The 20284-nt window shown below is 41.9% G+C and overlaps 2 protein-coding genes across 2 annotated transcripts in view; one reads left to right on the forward strand and one right to left on the reverse strand.

The window, feature by feature from the left end:
- Nucleotides 1–2848: 2848 nt before the first annotated feature.
- RPA3 (replication protein A3) lies at nt 2849–6182 on the reverse strand. The gene is made up of 4 exons (XM_040260507.1): nt 5924–6182; nt 4712–4786; nt 3804–3912; nt 2849–3229 (listed from the first exon to the last, which is right to left on the reverse strand). Exons 1-4 carry the CDS (start codon nt 6020–6022, stop codon nt 3147–3149), a joined length of 366 nt encoding a protein of 121 aa, XP_040116441.1. The 5' UTR covers nt 6023–6182; the 3' UTR covers nt 2849–3146.
- Nucleotides 6183–6307: 125 nt separating this feature from the next.
- The window catches only part of UMAD1 (UBAP1-MVB12-associated (UMA) domain containing 1), a 256471-nt gene continuing 242494 nt past the window's right edge, over nt 6308–20284 (forward strand). The window contains exon 1 of the mRNA XM_040260508.1: nt 6308–6438. The gene's annotated coding sequence lies outside the window, so the exon portion shown is untranslated. The remainder of the gene's footprint in view (nt 6439–20284) is intronic.

Consider the following 20284-nt stretch of genomic DNA (forward strand, 5'->3'; position numbering starts at 1 on the left):
TTGATGAAAGTGAAAGAGAGTGAAAATTTTGGCTTAAAGCTCAACATTCAGAAAATTCAGATCATGGCATCCAGCCCCATCACTTCATGGCAAATAGATGGGGAAACAGTGGAAACAGTGTCAGACTTTTATTTTTCTGGGCTCCAAAATCACTGCAGATGGTGACTACAGCCATGAAATTAAAAGGGGCTTACTCCTTGGAAGGAAAGTTATGACCAACCTAGATAGCATATTCAAAAGCAGAGACATTACTTTGCTGACTAAGGTCCATCTAGTCAAGGCTATGGTTTTTCCAGTGGTCATGTATGGATGTGAGAGTTGGACTGTGAAGAAAGCTGAGCGCCGAAGAATTGATGCTTTTGAACTGTGGTGTTGGAGAAGACTCTTGAGAGTCCCTTGGACTGCAAGGAGATCCAACCAGTCCATTCTAAAGGAGATCAGCCCTGGGTGTTCTTTGGAAGGAATGATGCTAAAACTGAAACTCCAGTACTTTGGCCATCTTGTATGAAGCATTGACTCACTGGAAAAGACTCTGATGCTGGGAGGGACTGGGGGCAGGAGGAGAAGGGGACGACAGAGGATGAGATGGCTGGATGGCATCACGGACTCGATGGACGTGAGTCTGAGTGAACTCCAGGAGATGGTGATGGACAGGGAGGCCTGGCGTGCTGCGACTCATGGGGTCGCAAAGAGTCGGACATGACTGAGCGACTGAACTGAACTGACACAGAAATTAATGTTCATAGTTCATGAACGAGGTTATTAATGTTCATACATGAATATTCATAGTTCATTATAAAACATCCAAATGTAGAGCAGCTGATGAATGGATGAAAAAATGTGGTATATCCATACAGTAGAGTATTTTTGGGCCATAAAAAGGGATGAAGCACTGATAGCACAGATGAACCTTGAAAACATTATGGTAAATAATTCAGTGACAAAAGGCCATATATGATTCCATTTATATGAAATATCCCAGACAGGTAAATCTACAGAGACAGAAAAGTCGACTAGTTCCTTCTTAAGGGCAAGGTGGTGGTGTAGGGATTGGGCCATGACAGGTAAGTCATGATGAAAATGTTCTAAAATTGACTGTAGGCATGGATGTACAACTCTTTCAGTGTACTAAGTCACTGAACTGTACATTTGAAATAGGGGAATGGAATCATATTTAAAAAATTATTACTAAATGTCAGGCAACACAAGGCAGGGGAGCTGCATCTGTTCAAACTACACTCTTTCAAGCCAAAGTTCATAGGTAACACTGGGGTTACAGAAATGGCACCATAAATCATTAGTATAAAGGGCTCACTTGTCAGAAGTACCCTAAGTCATTTAGTCCAGTTTACTAAACATAGTTGTTCAGGGGTTTCAAACAGGACACCTTTAACATTTAGTGTTTCCCAAGGATAACACAATTGCAGGCTGACCCCTTCTCTGGCATTGAAGACAACACTGTGTTACTGGGTTTGGCTGATGTCCCTCCTACACCTGAATTTCAGTTACAGTTGTCTTTATGTATATGTGTGTGCTCAGTTGTGTCCGATTCTTTGCAACCCCACGGACTGTAGCCTGCCAGGCTCCGTCCATGGGATTTTCCTGGGAAGAATACTGGAGTGCATTGCTATTTCCTGCTCCAAGGGATCTCAAAGGATCTTCCTGACCCAGGGATCGAACCTGCCTCTCCTGCACTGGCAGGCAGATTCTTTACCACTGGCGCCACCTGGGAAGACCAAAATTGTCTTTCCTTACTGTAATAAAATGCTTTACCATGAGTAGCTCCGTTGCTTAAGTAATTTGTAGAATATTTGGGGATGAAATTGAAGATGTTATCAATTTAAATATTCTTGGCATGATCTGCAATCTGAATGGATTTAGAATTTATTTCCTCACTGAAGAAAATGGGTCAAGCCATAAAACTTGTGGCTGTACAGGTCACCAATTACTGTTACTGTTGTACACTTGCAACATGTCACCCAGGTTGGTGGTATGAAGTGCAAGAATAGAGAAATTTCAAATTTGGACTGTTGTTATTAATAAAATCCTGAGAAAGAGATGCTATGATGGTTACTTTTTATGTGTCAGTTATGACTGGGCTAAAGGATACCCAGATAGCTGGTAAAACATTATTTCTGTGTATATCTGTGAGGGTGCTTCTGGAACAGATTAGCATCTAAATCAGTAGATTGAGTAAAGATGGCCCTTGCCAAAGTAGGTGGGCATCATTCAGTCCATTTAGAGTTAAAATACAACAAAAAGGCAGAGGTAGGGCACATTTGCTCTCTCCTTAAGCCGGAATGTTTATTTTCAACTGCCCTCTCACACTGGAGCTCCTGGTTTTTGGGCCTTTAGACTCTTGGACTTACAGCAGTGTCTTCCCTGTTCTCAGGTCTTCGAACGTGGGCTGCATGTGACACCATCAACTTCCCTTATTCTCAGGCTTTTAGACTCGCACTGTACACCACCGAGTTTCTTGGTTCTCCAGTTTTGCAGATCTTGGTTCTCTAGATTGCAGATCGGGTGACTTCTCCACCTCCATAACCATGTAAACCAACTTGTGTAACAATTCATTTACATATACATATCCACATATATCCTATTGGTTCTGATTCTGCAGAATGCCCTAATACAAGTATTCAAAAATTACAGATGTTGGATTCTGTTTGCTTTTAATATCATCGTTTTTTCAGTGTCCAGGAAATGATGAACATGGTGTAGTTCCTGAGGTGGCAGTACATTCTTAACACGGTTGGCCCAGGGTTCCACTGGGAAATCTTAAGTCCTAACCTGACAGCTATTAAATTCCAAGCTTGTGCTTGAACAGGTGACTGAAAGAAGAATGATATGACCAACAGCACATAAGCTTTTATTAATAAAGCAGAAAACTGAGTTCAACCAAATTTTTTTTTTCGTGCATTTAATCTGACCATATGCCAGAGAAATTATTCTTTATGAGAACTTAGGTGAGAACTGTCAATAAGCCAGTTCTGTCAAAAATGGCACACTGGAATATCTAATAAAGTTAGGTAAATGAAATTAAGAGAACAAATTAAATATTAAAAATCACAGGAATTGCTCCTTCAAATATCAGGGGCCTCCTTTAATAGTCTTCAGTGTAGCTCACAGGCAATAATCAAAATAGTTCAACCATACTGCACAACTCCCAAAGGAAAAAACTGAGGGAACTCATGGGTAATCTTCACAGCCTCATTGTAAAGTCCAAGATCTGAAAGAAATAGGTTAGCAAACATTTAATCTACAGTGGAAAGTTGTAACATCAATTATTACTTAAGGAGTTCTACCTGTTTCTCTTTTCTCTCCCCTTTGAGAAGAGAACTTATTTTAACAATCCATTTGGTAAAACTGTGATATGGGTCATATTGATTTAAGTACAGTTCCAAAAAATAAAAGTCATGCAGTAGAACTGCCATGATTTCCAAAATTCATGGAGGATAACTTCCATTGTACAGGCACCATTCTTGCCTGGTCGTGATTTAGGTGTTGTGCATTATTTGATGCCTTTCTATATTAAAATCAAATAAACTATTAACAGTATTTTTGTTTTGTTTACTTTGTTTTAAAAAATTCTCTTTCCACAAATATTCATCTTCATTGTGTTTCTTACATACAGAAGTATTATTTAGAAGTAGGCTAAAATGTCCTAGCATTTTCCTTTGGGATCAGAAAGGAATACAGAAATTCAAACTGTAGCAGGACTGAAACTCAAGACCAAGACATAGCAAGTTAAAAATAAAGTTGTTTCCCTCCTAATTACATGAATTACAGAATGTTTTATTTACCAAAAGGATGATTATCTTCTTTAAACGGGACATAAGATGCACACATAATGGTTGCCTTGGCCGTTACTCTTCCAACTACTTCCACGATTCCAGATATTTCTTCATCAAGCTAACACAAAGAACAAAATGCCAACTCGGTGTTATCACATTTTCAGCTGATAAAGTAACTTGGAAAATTGTTCTAGATTTTACTAATCTTTCATTTCATGTAGCAAAATAATTTTAAGATTTATCATATCAATGCAAAAATGGAATTGTAACTTGTTAAAAATGTGCGAGTACTTATTACTGTCAGCATGTCACCAGTCCAGTCACCTTTAGTAGTGGCTTCAGGTCTAAAGCTACAGTTAAATGTTTAAGTTGAAGACAAAAATCACTTAAAGATACTGAGACTGTCCAGTATTTCCACAAGATGTAATTTGTTTAAAAGGACTAATTGAAAGGAACTTTCTATTATGTATATTTGTACAGTGAGTTCTGTATGCATTAACCAAACAGCACACACATCTGTCTTCATAAAGGATGAAGAAAGTGTACCACAAACATAAACTATAAAAGCAAGTGACAACTGAAAATAAATGTAAACAAAAATAGAGAATTGAATTAAAAAAAATGTGAACGACTGAGGAAGGGAAAAGTGATTTAAAAATAATTTTTTTCTTAAGTGATTTTCTGGTCTTTCATAAGGAATGAGAGTTGTCAGCGTTTATTTAAAAATGACAGAGCCCCCAAAATCATTGGTTAGAAAAGTGAAGGGAAATGTAAAAGCAGGACACAAATTTTATTTGAGAGAAGTTTGATGAGCTGGTCCTTTATATGTCCACTCCAAGAATAAGAAACATCAGCAATAAACCAAATAAGATGGAAGAATTAATTATAATAGAAACAGAATTAATACTTAAACATACAGGCTCCATCAACTCAATAGTTACATTTTTTCCTTCACCATCTGAAAGAATAAACATTTTCCCAGTGGGATGAATCTGAAAAAGAAACACATAATTTTTTTAAAAAGTCCATATAAACCTCTTTAAAAGACTAGAAGTTTGACAACAGATGAACAGATTGACCCACAGTTAGTGCACACAAAGCAATTCTTTTGAGCAGTTTAACTAGTTCACATTGTCTGGTGTTACTATACCTGATCAAACGATGCCTAAATTCGAACTTTAGATAAACAACAATTACCTTTTTAGTGCAAATGTGTCCCGTTATTTTTATTTGCTAAATCTGGCAACCCAGATTTAAATCTAAGAACAAATTAAGATCTAAGAACAAATTAGAAATAAGAACAAATTAAGGAGGGTTCATATTATCTAAAAGTGAGATCTACTGGCATCCATGATTTAAACAATGTATATCCCACAGAGGGTATGTTTTAAAAAATTAGACATGAGGAAGTAAAGAGAAACTGGTTATTAGAACATCTGGGTTCTACTCCCGCGAGACAGCTGCAAAGAGTACAGTCAGATCTGGTTTGAATGCCAGCTTTGCTACTTGCTGTAGCCTTAAGCACTTTTTAACCAGATGTCACTCCTACCCAATTTCCATAACTGTGAAGTCCAAATACACCTATTACAAGAAGATAATGTGACTGAAATAAACTAGTAAAAAACTTTCATATAAAAGTTTTCTCGGTTCCCTGATCCTGAGCCTTTGGGCCTGTTTCTCACCAGTAGGATGAGGGGCTGCGCTCTTAACACTTGGGTAAGATAAACTGGCACTGAATCAGTAAAATGCAATCAAGCAGTGTTTCACAGAAAAGCGACTTCAACGATAAAACGAGGTTTGAGAAAAGAGGAAACAGCAGAAAAGAAGGAAACAAGAAAATTGGACTAGCTGTCAAGGCCGGCTAACAGAAAACAGATGGAATTTTGTTTATAATTTCAAGTAAAAAACGAGGGCGGGACACTAGAACGGAGCGCGTTCGAAAACTTCGCGATTCCGCCCGCTAAGAGCCAAAAATTGGGCTGCAGTGGTCAAAAAGTGTGCAAAAAGTTCCGTTTCGAGAAAATAAAGCAATTCGGGGCGCAGTGATGCTTTCTCTCTTCCACCCTCCGCCAGCCCGACGGCCACGGGGCCCCTCCACCCAAAAAGCCCAGGGCGGTGAGCGTGCGCACCTTCTCCAGCCTCCCTACGAAGCAGACCGGCTGGTCGATGAACTGAGCTAGCATGCTGGCGTTGATTCGCGCCTTGGGCAACTCCATCACGTCCACCATGATTGCAACTCAAGACAGGCAGCCGGCGGGAAACAAGCCGACCACTGAGACTGTGCTCCCAGCTGACGTCTACGGGGCGGATTCCCCCGGATCCAATCGGCGGAGACCAGCACTCTCGCTCCGCCAATCAAACGTGCCGATATCTCGACAGCACTCGAGCAGTCTGGGACAGCGAGGAAGGCAAGGATGCGTCCGGAAGTGGGGACCGGCTGCTTAGTGACGCGCGGCGTCCCGGAAGTTACCCGGGTCCTCTGCGAGGCGCGCTTAGGGGCAGGGCTTGAATGGGGCGGGGCTTGAATGGGGCGGGGCTGAGGCTCCCTCCTTCTGAGACCTCGGTCCTTGCTGCGGCTGAACCCCGGAAGCAAGGTGGCGGGCTCCGGTGCCGGTACGACGGGGGACTGCGGCGCGAGCATAAGGTATCACTTCTCGCGGGTGTCGCCGCATCCTCACGGTTGCCATTTCTCCACGGACATGTATGCGGGAGAGGCGGGAATCGGTTTCGGACCTGCGCCACTAGCTGTCTGTGTTTCCCCAGTTCTCCTGCAAGGGAAAGTCGGGGTTCATGCTGAAATATAGGGAGCCGGTCTCATTTTGACCCTCTCTCTCCTGGAGCTAGGAAGTGGGGTCCCCAGTGGTTTTCATCGCCTTCGGGAAGCTCCTGCAGCTCGGTGGCCGAGGGTCGTTGATTTTCTGCCCTAGCTGCGTCACTTTCCAACGTCAGTTTCACCACCTGTGAGAGGAGGGGCCGCGACCCTTTCTGGTCCCGACATTCTGGCCACACTGGAGGTGCGGGTTTTCTCACCTCACCTCCGTGTCAGGAGGGAATTGAAGCGTTTGGGAGTGGGTGTGGGAACCGTCACTGGACTGAGAGAGGAGATGGATTAAAATGACTCTTAGATCCTTAGCAGGTGCGCTTCTTCCCGAGACACGATTTCCCTCTCCGCAAAATGAGGTGGCTGCTGCTGCTGCTAAGTCGCTTCAGTCGGGTCCGACTCTGTGCGACCCCGTAGACGGTAGCCCACCAGGCTCCCCCATTCCTGGGATCCTCCAGGCAAGAACACTGGAGAGGGTTGCCATTTCCTTCTCCAATGCATGAAAGTGAAAAGTGAAACTGAAGTCGCTCAGTCGTGTCCGACTGCTAGCGACCCCATGGACTGCAGCCCATCAGGCTCCTCTGTCCATGGGATTTGCCAGGCAAGAGCACTGGAGTGGGGTGCTGTTGCCTTCTCCGCAGAATGAGGTTCAGTTCAGTCGCTCAGTCGTGTCCGACTCTTTGCGACCCCATGAATCGCAGCTCGCCAGGCCTCCCTGTCCATCACCAACTCCCGGAGTTCACTCAGACTCACGTCCATCGAGTCAGTGATGCCATCCATCCATCTCATCCTCGGTCGTCCCCTTCTCCTGCCCCAATCCCTCCCAGCATCAGAGTCTTTTCCAATGAGTCAACTCGTCGCATGAGGTGGCCAAAGTACTGGAGTTTCAGCTTTAGCATCATTCCTTCCAAAGAACACCTAGGAATGAGGTTGCTGCTGCTGCTGCTAAGTCGCTTCAGTCGTGTTGGACTCTGTGCGACCCCATAGACGGCAGCCCACCAGGCTCCCCCGTCCCTGGGATTCTCCTGGCAAGAACACTGGAGTGGGTTGCCGTTTCCTTCTCCACTGCATGAAAGTGAAAAGTGAAAGTGAAGTCAGGTAACTTTAATTGCAAGGTCCCAGCTGATTTAAGTTTTGTCTATATGATTCAGGGACCCTTCTCAATTCCCAGTAATTTTCCCTATTGCTTTTTACACCTCAGGATTCTGGAGGGGAGATCACGTGTGAAAGACAACCTGTTTCCGGAAGATTTGGCTGGGGTGGAGGTGGCCGGGGCGGCGGGGGGGGGGGGGGGGGGGCCGGTAGTTCTTGAATCTATTGTTGGGTTTTGTCGCTGTTGATTTTCGGGCCTTTATCCTACGGGATTTGGTACCTGCCTTGCCAGGGATATTCCAGAGTGAGTGCTCATAAAAATACCTGCGAAGGATGCTCCAGAAGTTGGAGAAGTTTTTTTTATTGGGATATTATTATTTTCTAGGAAACCAAATCCATAAATTAGCCTAAAACCGTTCGGGTACCTATCTAGCCTCTCGGGTTTACTCCCACAGTTGCCTTAAGCTAAGAAGATCCTGTTTGAGATACCACACAGCACTTTAAGATGTAAATCCAATATCTTAATTAAAGCTTAGTTCACCTTTCTGTTTATTTAGCAACTTAGTATCTATGTACAAATTCTTAACCTTTAATGTTGCTGTTACTAAGACAAGTTTAAAGGATTTCATTAGCAGAAATAGGGTGAATGTCAGTTGGTATATAAGAAAGTGGTTGCCAGTCAGTAGAGTCTGTGCAAAGCCTTCACATCTTTTGAGCTTCAGAGATGTTTGGAAACCAAGTTGATTGCATTATACAGGGAGGAGTACACATGAATATCTTTAATAGCAATTTTTTTTTTTAAGAGCAGCCCCTAAAGTGCCAGATCTCAATAGCAATTTTATAGCAATGAAAAAAACCACTTTTACCTACCAAGAGCTTTTTTTTTTTTTTTTTTAATAGGGAGATGAGCAAGAAGATATTTTCAAATAGCTTCTTGGATATTTTTTCATTCACTTAAAATTTATTGTGTAATATCTCATGCACAGAGAAGAGTATATCCAACTGATATGTATAGTTTCCAGAGAAATGAAATGAACCCAGTTGGACCTCTCATTTAGCTAAAGAAATGGAACTTTACCAGTTAGGGGTTGCCACTTCCTCAGTTGAAGTCCTTCTCTCACCCAGCTAGAAATAAACACTATCTTGAAATTTGTGTTAAGCACCCTTTTTTTCTATATAATTTTATCATATATGTAGCTGTTTCTAAATGGTGTGGTACCAATTTATCCTCCTGTCAGGAGAGTAGCAGAATTCCAGTTGATCCACTCACCTCATAGGCCAGAGTAGATGTTGGGAAATCAGCCATGTAGTTAGTCCCCATTCCAAATCCAAAGAAGTGGACACACAAAGGGTCTGTCTTCATGGACTCAGCTCCCTTTAAAGAGCCTTCCTGGAAGTCCTTCACAACTTGACTTTCTACTTACTAGGTTAGGGACTTTTCCTTTTATTCCTAGTTTGATAAAAGTTTTAATTGAGTGGTTATGAAATTTGATCAAATGAATTTTTTTGCATTGAGATGATTGAATATATTTTCAATGTTGTATAACATTCGCATTCCTGGAAGAAATACAACTTGGTTTTGATACATTATCTTTTATTCTATATTCTTGGGTTTGATTTGCTGTTGTTTTGTTTAAAACGATTTTTGCATTCATGTTCATGAGTGAGATTGGCCTTTAGTTTTTCTTTCTCATGTAGTCCTTGCGAGATTTTGGTATTATTTAATATTAGCATTGCAGTAGTCTCATGAAATAAGTTGTGGAATGTTTTCTGTATTCTAGGGTTTTATGTAAAACTGGAGACACCTGTTTTTTGGTGTTAGGCAGAACTCACCTGTAAAACATCCTGGGTTTGGTATCAGTTCAGTTCAGTCGCTCAGTCATGTCCGACTCTTTGCGACCCCATGAATCGCAGCACGCCAGGCCTCCCTGTCCATCACCAACTCCCGGAGTTCACTCAGACTCACGGCCATCGAGTCAGTGATGCCATCCAGCCATCTCATCCTCTGTCATCCCCTTCTCCTCCTGCCCCCAATCCCTCCCAGCATCAGAGTCTTTTCCATATAGTTATCTTCTATTGCTTAGTTCTTATGTCTGACTCTTTCGTGACCCCACGGGCTGTAGCCTACCAGGCTTTTCTGCCTATGGGGTTTTCCAGGCAAGAATCCTGGAGTGGGTTGCCATTTCCCCTCCAGGGACTCTCCTGACCGAGGGCTCTAACCCATGTTATCTTAACATTGACAGGTGGATTCTTTATCATTGAGTCACCAGGGAGTCCATAATTAACTGTACCTGCTGCCTTGGGCATAGCCCACACATGTTCCTAAGTAGATTTAAATAAGTTCTAAGTGTTTTCTAGTGTCTTACATACTGTCTGATTCAAGGGTTGTCTTTGTTTCCAAATGTATAGATTTTGGGTTTCCTTGGTGGCTCAGTGGTAAAGAATGTGCTTCCGATGAGGGAGACTTGGATTCCATCCCTAGGTGGGGAAGGTTCCCTGAAGGAGCAAATGGCAACCCACTCCAGTATTCTTGCCTGAAGAATTCCATGGACAGAGGAGCCTGCTGGGCTACAGGCCATAGAGTCTCAAAGAGTTCGACACAACTGAACAGCTGAACACACACATAAAAGTTTTACTTATTAAAGTCACTTTGTTGGTAATTTATAGTGTAAATTGCATTATCCTCAAATGGTATGGTCTGATGCTGTGAAAGTGTGAGGCTTGCGTTAAGACTTATGAAGTATATGGACAGCTTTTTGTAAATGATTCATGTATTCTTGGGAAAAATTTGTGTTTTCCAGTTACTAGATCAAGCTTGTTAATTGCAGTGTTCAGCTGTTTCTACTTTTGTTTGATTAATGTCTCAGTTTTAGAGATAATTGCAGATGGTAGCATTAGCAATTTCTGCTTGAACTTCTGACAACTTGTGTTATATAGTTTTGAAGATGTGTTTTTCAGTACACACAGGTGAAGATTATGAAGGAAAATGGTGCAGCAAAGTAGTGACTATTTCCAATCGTGCTTTTTGCCTTAATTTTGTTGCTCATACTGTTGATACACTGGCTTTCTTTTGGTTAAATTTTCTTTGTTGTCTCTTTTTCTGTCCTATACTTCACCTAAGGGAGGCAAGACTTTCCAGCTTTAGTGTTCATTTCCTCATCTCTTTGGTGGCTTATTGGAGTGCTGACCTGGTAAGTCTTAGCTCAAAGAGGGAGCAGGTTGATACCAGATTACTGACAAGGGGATTTTTGTAGAAACTAATGTCTGTGGCTGGCAATTTATGTCAGTAAATATTGAAACATCTCCAGTCAATAATATTCAGGTAACAAAAGGCATATTAATGTCTCTGGTCAATAGTTTGATGCGGCCTGTGAGCTCCAGCAGTTCCTCCCTAACAGTGTGCTTTGTTAACCAGTAGGCTTCCTTTGGACAGAATTTCCCGAATGTGTGGAGGTTGGATTCTTTTCATTTTTTTCAAATTGTAGTTGTATACTTGATTTACAGTATAGTTAGTTTCAGATGTACAAAATGACTCGGTTTTATATTCTTTTCAGAATCTTTTCTGTTGTAAGTTATTGCAAGATATTAAATGTAGTTCCCTCTGTGTTTGTGTGCTTAGTCACTCAGTTGTGTCTGACTCTTTGCAACCCCACGGATAGTAGCCCGCCAGGCTCCTCCGTCCATGGGAGTCTCCAGGCAAGAATACTGGGGTGGGTTGCCATTCCCTCCTCCAGGGGATCTTCCCAGCCCAGGAATCAAACCCTCTCCTGCATTGCAGGCGAGTTCTTTACTGTCTGAACCACCAGAGAAGCCCATAGTTCCCTGTGCTATACAGTAAATCTCTGTTGCGCCTGTTAATCCCATATTTCTAATTTATCCCGACTCACTCCCTTCACCCCTTTGTTAACCATAAGTTCATTTTCTATGCCTGTGAGTCTGTTTCTGTACTGTATATATAATTTTGGATTATTGTTTAGCACGTGAGTGATATCATATAGTATTTGTCTTTCTCTGTCTGACTTCACTGAGTGTGGCATTCTTTAGGTCCATCTCTGTTGCTTCTAGTGGCAACATTTCATTCTTTTTTCATGACCGAGTGATAGACGACTGTGTGTACATGTGCATACGCACACCACCTCTTTTTAAGCCGGTCATCTGTTGATGGGCCCTGGGGTTGTTTCCATGCCTTTCCTATTGTAAATAGTGGTGCTGTGAACATTGCTGTGCATGTATCTTTTCCATTAAAGTTTTCATCTTTTCTGGATATATGCTCAGGAGTGGGATTGCTGGAACATATAATTTTAATTTGGATCCTCTGTACTGTTTTTCATAGTGGCTGCGCCAGTTTATGTTCCCACCAACCGTGTTCTCCACACCCTCCCCAGCATTTTTTTTTTTTTTTTTTGTAGATTCTTTGATGATGGCCGTTCCGACTGGTGTAAGGTGATACCTCCTTATGGTTTTGAATTGCATTTCTCTGAACATTAGCTATGTTGAGCATCTTTTCATGTGTCTTTTGGCCATCTGTATGTCTTCTTTAGAAAAATATATATTTAGGTCTTCTGTCCATTTATTGGTTGGGAGATGTGTCTTTTCAATATGAGTTGTATGACCTGTTTGTATATTTTGGATATTGACTCCTTGTTTGTCAGATTGTTTGCAAATATCTTCTCCCATTCCATATGCTGTACTTTTTTTATGGTTTCCTTTGTTGTGCAAAAGTTCTTAAGTTTGATTAGGCCCCGGCCCCATTTGTTTATTTTTGCTTTTATTTCTTATGCCTTAGAAAACTGATCTAAGAAAATATTGGTACAATTTATGTAAGAGAATGTTTCACCTGTGTTCTGTTCCAGCGGTTTTATGGTATCATGTCATATTAAGGTCTTTAAACCTTTTAGAGTTTATTTTTGTATATGGTGTGAGGGAGTTTTCTGATTTCATTGACTTGTATGTAACTTTCCCAGCACCATTTGTTGAAGATAATTTCTTTTCTTCATGGTGTATTCTTGCCTCCTTTATTGAAGATGAATTGATTGTAGATGTGGGTTTATTTCTGGGTGCTCTGTTCTGTTCCAGTGATCTACATGTCTGTTTTTGTACCAATAGCATGCTGTTTTGATTACTGTAGCTTTGTAGTATAGTACAGTCTAGAAAGGTTATGTTGGAGAAGGAAATGGCACCCCACTCCAGCACTTTTGCCTGGAAAATCCCATGGATGGAGGAGGCTGGTAGGCTGCAGTCCATGGGGTTGCTGAGTCAGACACGACTGAGCGACTTCACTTTCACTCTTCACTTTCATGCATTGGAGAAGGAAATGGCAACCCACTCCAGTGTTCTTGCCTGGAGAATCCCAGGGACGGGGGAGCCTGGTGGGCTGCCCTTTGGGGTCGCACAGAGTCGGACACGACTGAAGCGACTTAGCAGCAGCAGCAGCAGAAAGGTTATGTGGAAGCTGGATTCTTTTTTTCTGAGAACACTAATGTTTGGTGGATCACAAGTTCTTTGCCACTTTGCTTGTTATGGTTTTTCCAATATACTTTGTTTGATAAATTTATGCTCTGTGACCTTGTGGTATTTGTGTCGGTATTGGCCTGATAACTTTCAACTTTTCCGTGTCCTTATGTTTTTCATGTATCTTTTGTAAATAGTGCATATGCCTTGAGATTTAGCTTTTATATCTTCTGTCCACTTACACTGATTGTCATCACTGATGTTTTTGGATGCATTTTGGCAGTCTTTTTGCACTTCTTGTGTGTTCTGCTTTTTGTTGTTGTTATTTTCTCCTCTCTTCTTTAGATTTGACTTTTAAAATTTTTTTTGTAATTCTGTTTTATTCCTCTGTATTATATATTGTTATATATTCTTTAAAAAAAGCTTTGTTCATGGTCACCCTTTAACAAGCACATTAAAGCCTAAAGTTTTCTCTGTGTCAAGATGAGAACCTGTAACTCCACGGCCTGTTTTTCAATTGCATGCTGTTGTCTACAGTTTTAATTCTACTTTATTTCTTTTTAGCTCCACAAATTAGGAATTATTATATAGTTGCTCAGTGGCAAAGAATCTGCCTGCAATGCAGGAGATGCAGGTTTAGTTCCTGGTTTGAAAAGATCCCCTGGAGAAGGAAATGGCAATCCACTCCAGTATTCTTGCCTGGGAAATCCCGTGGACAGAGGGGCCTGATGGGCTACAATCTATGGGGTCACAAAGAGACACGACTAAGCAACTGAGCATGAACACATTATCTTATGCAGTTCATATTTGTTTGGAATTGTTCATATGTATCATTTTCTTTTTATTTTTACGACAAAGAATCCGTCTTTACTTTTTATTTTTACATCTCACCTCTCTTTCTGTTGTTTCCCCCTACCTTTTTTTGAGGTACCTGCTTTGGAAGTTCCTTCAGTGAGAATCATTGGTAGTGTGGACATCAGTTTGTGTTTCTCTGAATATGCTGATTTCATCTTTGTTTTCAAAAGGCAGGTTTATTATCTATATAAAATTCTAAGTGGACAATTAATTTCTCTTAAGGCTACTCTGGTACTAGTATACTGTTAATTTGCTTTTCATTTAAATTGTGATTTTGTTATAAGCTTTCATGTCTGTATCTTCTTGATCTTCAGTTTGTAATGTGTACTGATGAAGAGTTCTTTTAGTTTTGTGGTGAATATGTTGTGCTTTGTGAATCTGATAATCTTGTCTTGATCAGCACTGGGACATTTTCAACCATTATATTTTTGAATATTGTTTCTCTCTTATTCTGTAACTCCTTCTGGGATTTCAGTTAGAAGTAAGAAGTAAGGGTGTGCTCTTGACCTTTGTTTTATGATTCAGTGGTTTTGATTCTTTGAATTCTGGATAATTTTTTCAGATCTTCCAGTTTACTAATTCTTTATGCAGTTGTGACTTATCTGCTATAATTTCAATACTAGTTTTTTCCCTAGAAGTTCTGTTTGGTTCCTTATACACATCTTAGTTGTTATTTGATACTCTTTTGTCATAGTTTCAGGTCTCCCTTTATTTCTTCATATTTCACAGAGTGTAAGGTGAGTCTGTTTAGAGTCTAGTTTTGATACCCACAGTCTTTATAGGTCTGATTCTGTAGAGGTTTTTGATTCTGTTTGACTCTTCCTTACTGTGGCTTGTATCTTTATTTATACAGTTTTTTTTTTATTATGAATTCATGTTTCTTGGAGCTGTTTTGTTGACTTTTTTGAGGTTTGGTTTGAAGGTGTTGTCCTCCAGAGAAGATCTATGTTTGCTCCTTCCAGGGCTGTTGGCTCCCAGACTTCGTCCTTGTCCCCTGTGGCGTCAGTGGTGGTTTAGTCGCCAAGTCGTGTCCAGCTTCTGTGACTCCAGGCACTGTAGCCCACCAGGCTCCTCTGTCCACGGGATTCTCCCTGTGAGACCTGGATAATTAAAACCCAGGCTTTTAGCCATGAGCAATCAGTAATGCCTGCAAGGAAAATGTTACTTATAGTCCTTGCATATACCCTTGTGGATTTATAGATTCTTGTGTTTTCTGGGTTCTATAGATTTTCTTTATTCTTTTTTGGGGTTAGCCATACATTAAAAATAGATATTTATATTTAAAACATTACCACAAGTGCCCTTTTAGAGAGCCACTATGGGGATTCTGTTAGTTGTTAAGGATGACAAAGTGTTAGTGAAAGTATAGCAGTGCGCCAAGGGGCAGCAAGAATTCAGGATGAAGGTCTGGGGTTGGTTTTTCTCCCTCGGTCTTGGTCTTGTCTCGTCGTTGCAGAGAATTGAAACGACAGACTACTTACAGCTCAAACAGGCATGGTTTATTAAGCAGGCAGCAGTGTTATTTTCTTGGGGTTTTTGTCTCGTAACAGAGACTTGGAAAGGCAGACTACTTACAGCTCAGTTAGAGCTCTCACGTCTCTAGATGTGAGAGGGGCCAACTCCCATAGGAGTGTTCTCGGATCCTTTTGGCTTCCCTTTGTAGGTCTTTTGTCTTTGACCCTTTATAGTCCCTGGAGCCTGATTGGTTTTGCTGGTGCAAATTAGGGCTTTTACCTGCAACCAAATAGGGCGAGTGTTGAAGGCCAGTCAGGGAAGGGGCCATGTTTGGGTGTTTTCTCACCAGAGTTTCTCGCTCCAGTCTGAGGCTTCCCCTTTCTGTGGGCTTTTCCCTTTCTCTGACCCTTTCGGGGGCTTTTTCTAGTCACTATTTTTCTTTAACCACCATTTTGGACTCCTTCCCTACTCTTAACTACCTAACAAAGGTAAGTAGACCCAAGAACTTGGAATGTCTTCCTCATACGCCGTGCGGAGGAGTTTAGCTTAGTAGTGAGGCTGGCGGATCAAGGGGTGAAGTTTGACATTTTAGGTTGAATATTCTGGGTTCATGATGATGAATGGCTTGAAATATGGTAATCAAGGTGCTTTTGGTACAAGTAATATGACCTCTTTAAATCAGCATAAACTCTTTTTTTTGATTAATTGTGGTAAAATGTACGTAACAAGATTTTACATTTTAACCATTTTTGATTGGATGGCTCAGTGGCAGTTGGTATATTCATATCGTGTGCAATCATTGCTGTCATCCAGCTCCTGAATTTGTCATCATCGCAGACTGAAATTCTGTGCCCATTTAACTACTGGTGAACTTGATTACTCCAGGTACCTCCTGTAAGTAGAATGACACAGTACTTGTCCTTTCCTGTCTGGCTTATTTCATTTGATGTCTTCAAGGTTCTTCTTCTATTTATTTATTTATTTTTTATTTTACGTTACAATTCTGTATTGGTTTTGCCATACATTGACACAAGGTCTTCTATATTGTAGCAGGTATCAGAGTTTCATTCCTTTTAGTGCATAGTCCATTGTATGTAGTGAACACTACATTTTGTTTACCCTTTCTTCTTTTGGGGTACATTTATCAAAAGGAAACTAATTAGAACTTTTTTGGGTTAGCTTGACTGGCCTAAAATTATTAGCCTCACAAAGGACCGGAACCATGAGTGGGAAAGCTTTCAGAATCCAGGCTGTCTTCTCTTTTTTAAAAAAATTAATCAATTTACCGACTTGTGGCTGTGCTAGGTCTTCCTTGCTGCACAGACCTTCTCTCGCTGTGCCAAGCTGGGGCTGCTGTCTACTTGCCGGGCGCTGCTGCAGCGGCTCCAGGCCTCAGGAGTTGTGGCCTGAGGCTCAGTCGCCCTGTGCCACGTGGGGTCCCCCTGGATCAGGGGTTGAACCCACGTGGCCTGCACTGGCAGGTTGATTCTTAACCACTGGACCACCAGGGAAGTCCAGCGCCAACTGATCATCTCTCAGTTCCACATTGAGTCTTGCTTGCCCAGCTGTGTGACATGAAGCTGGATTCTGTAAACCATTTTCCTTTGGAATATTAGGCATTCCCAGCAGAGGGCCCTGAAGGAACACTGTAAGGCTGTTGTGTCGGGAAGACCCCTCCCTCCCAGGCTCTAGCCCCCATTGTGACCTTTCAGCGGGAGCCCCGCTGCCTATTCAGAGGTCAGGTTGTGACCCTGAGGCCTCGCCCTGCCCACGGCCCAGCTCCAGCCTGCTCTCTGGTGAGTTTCTCCGCTGCTCCTGATACAGTTTCTGTCCCTCCAGGGAGGTCTGAATCTTCATCTTGTGGGGTGCGGTGCTTAACTACCTCACTGTCCACTCTTCTTCAGCCTAGAGATAGTGGCTAATTTTTTTTGGGCGGGGGGAGCAGAGTTTGCACTGCTATTTTTCTTTGAGATCTTCTTTTATTTCTTTGAGTATTTACTTCCTACCAGTTAACAATTCATTGTATTACATTTTCTCTGCTCAAACAACTGGTGTGATTTCTATTTCCTGACTGGACCCTGACTGATACATATTTATGATCATCTTGCAAAAATTTATCAAGCTTTATACTTAAAGATTGTGCACTTCACATAACTTATTTTTGGTGTACCATTATCTGAATTGGTAAATACACTGATACATAAGAATAAATGTTTAATGTGAATTATTAAAAGGCCATGAACATATTACCTCTCAGTTGCTGTTATAGATTGTTTCTTGCTAATTTTAAACTAGAGATTATATTTAAGGAGTGCACATCTTGTAAACTTTTAAAATATTCAACAGTGGTCCAAGAATGCTGTTAATTTGTGGAATAAACAAAAATAAGCAACCCTCCGCCCCCTTACAAATCTTACATGCTTGTGGAGGTAGTATCATAGTAAGGCTAAGTAACATCTGTTTTACACTTTTAAGATTCTAAACATTTCAAAGCAGGTTTATTTCCCATTACCCCAAGATGGCACTTGACCCATACAGGTGCTCAGCAAACATCTAATGAAGCAGGATACTTCACTGACACACAGTGACTTTGGCAGGTTGTTGTTTAGTGGCCAAGTCGTGGCTGACTGTTATGCTACCGCGGTCTCCTGCCTTGCAGGTGAATTCTTTACCAGCTGAGCTGTGTGTGCGGGGAAGATGACTCAGGCTTGAACACTGAAGCAATACAGCACAGAGTGAAGGATACAGACCTGGATTAAATCTTGATACTTGATACCTAAGTGACTTTTGGAAAAATTATTCATCCGTTCCAGAGCTGCAATTTCTGTAAACATGGGAGATAAAAACATGGACGTAAACAAGGGAGATAAAAAAGCTTCATGTGGTTATTTTAAGCATTAAGTAAGATTTGCATATGTAAAGCCCTGAGCACAGTGTCTTGTTACACTAAGTATTTAAATAACAAATTGTGACTTACGTGTTAATAGCGTGACCAAATTGTCCTAAAGTATCTGTTGGACATCTTAATGATGAAGAGTAAGATAATGAAGGGGGATGAAAACCCCAGGGGGCTTCCCCAAAGGAGGGAAGTATGTAGGCTTGTCTGAGAGCTGAGATCATGAACCGGCTGGGTGATGGTATGTTTTGCCCAACTCCGCTCGGCAGCCTGGTTGGAGCTAGAACATTTTGAGGGTTGCCAGGATACTATCTGTACTGTACAAGAGCTTCAAGAGAATTTTCATCAGAGAGATACTCTTCCTCTTGATCCTTGGGTCTGTATTTTCCCTTCCTTCTTTTGATTTCACTGAAGTGGGTGAGGGCGGCTTCTTCCGTCTTCCTCACTGAACTTTCTATTGCAGGCAGCTTCTTGTTTCTGTGTCTAGTCCTGGAAGATATATGGTTGCACGTGTTCCTTGGCTTTTCTGTTCCCAGGGACTAACAGGCACTCATCATCGTGTGGCTCTGCCAGGCTGAGATGGAAATTTCCATGGCACAGACTGTCCAGGTCTCTGAATGAATTAGAGAATTAGGAGCAGTTTGCCTGGAGAATCTCCATGGACAGAGGAGCCCTGCGGGCTACAGCTCATAGGGTCCCAGAGAGTCATACGTGACTGAAGCGACTTAGCATGCACACACATAATTCTCCAGCCATGAAAGTAATATCTGTTATTTTCCTGTGTTCTGCTCATGGAGCTTTTTCTCTCTGGGACCCTGTTTTACAGAGTCGTCCTTGGGCAGTTATGAACCATTGCCCTCCTTAATTTTCCCTGTTGCTTGCCCAGGCCAATAATAACCATCTTAGAATGAGGTAGATCTCCCAGGAGAGGGGGAGGGTTAAGGAAGGGAATCCAACTTTGCCAAACTTTGGAAGGAGTTCCCATGCAGTGACCTGTCTGGCAGCCTGTCTTTTTCTGGTAGGTAGAGCTCCTGTGTTTCAGAACTAAGTTCAGGCGATGGGGATGGTTGACGTGTTCTCCCCATCTTTGTGATTCACTCTCCTCTTGTTGTTTGCTTGTCTCTTCACTTACTCATTCACCCGAGGATAACATTTCGGAAGATGTAGCACAAGACAGTAAGTATGGTGATGAATTCTTTGGGTCAGTTGAGCTTCTTGGTTGTGCAGTTCATGGACCTTTGACTCAGACTGTGGCATATGGTGAATAGACTTTGGCATATGGTTGATAGAGCTATTGCCAGATTTTGTCTTCTGTTTCTTTCTGTGCATTTTGATGAAACATTGGGAGGAGGTAAAACAATCAGCTTTCTTACGTACTCAGGAGTGTGAAGCAAGTCTTCAGACAGATAGCAGTGTTTGACTAGACTGTTAGCCACCTGTCAGCCACTTGCTTGGCTGGCGCTGGTTTTAACAGGGCTTGGCAGCATGCTTTGTGCCCGCTGGTCCTGTGAGAGGTAGTAGAGAGGCAGCCCACAGGCAGCATATATATGGGTAGTTCCTTGAATTTGGAGAAAGTGCCTTGTTTGGTTTGATTTTCTAGGGCCCACCAGTGAGCTTGCCTGGTGGCTCAGATGGTAAGGAATTCGCCTGCAGTGTAGGAGGAGACCTGGGTTTGATCCCTGGGTTGGGAAGATCCCCTGGAGAAGGAAACGGCAACCCACTCCAGTATTCTTGCTGAGATGATCTCATGGACAGAGGAGCCTGGAGGGCTAAAGTCCATGGGGTTGCACAGAGTTGGACACGACTGAGCGACTACGCTTTCACAGCAGTGTGCCTGCCAGTATCTGGCCTTCAGCACTTGTTGGTTGAATGAAAAGTGAGCAAATGAACAAATGACTGAATTTTAGAAGTTTGTTTTTG

Source organism: Oryx dammah, unplaced genomic scaffold (assembly GCF_014754425.2).
Source record: "Oryx dammah isolate SB20612 unplaced genomic scaffold, SCBI_Odam_1.1 HiC_scaffold_18, whole genome shotgun sequence".
NCBI classification, from domain to species: Eukaryota; Metazoa; Chordata; class Mammalia; order Artiodactyla; family Bovidae; genus Oryx; species Oryx dammah.

Coding starts and splice junctions, on each gene's coding strand:
- RPA3 (XM_040260507.1), bottom strand. CDS start 6,022: ATGGTGGACGTGATGGAGTTGCCCAAGGCGCGAATCAACGCCAGCATG. Junction 3,913..4,711: donor CTATTGAGTTGATGGAGCCT/GTATGTTTAAGT, acceptor TCTTTGTGTTAG/CTTGATGAAGAAATATCTGG. Junction 3,230..3,803: donor AGAAGATAATCATCCTTTTG/GTAAATAAAACA, acceptor TATTTCTTTCAG/ATCTTGGACTTTACAATGAG.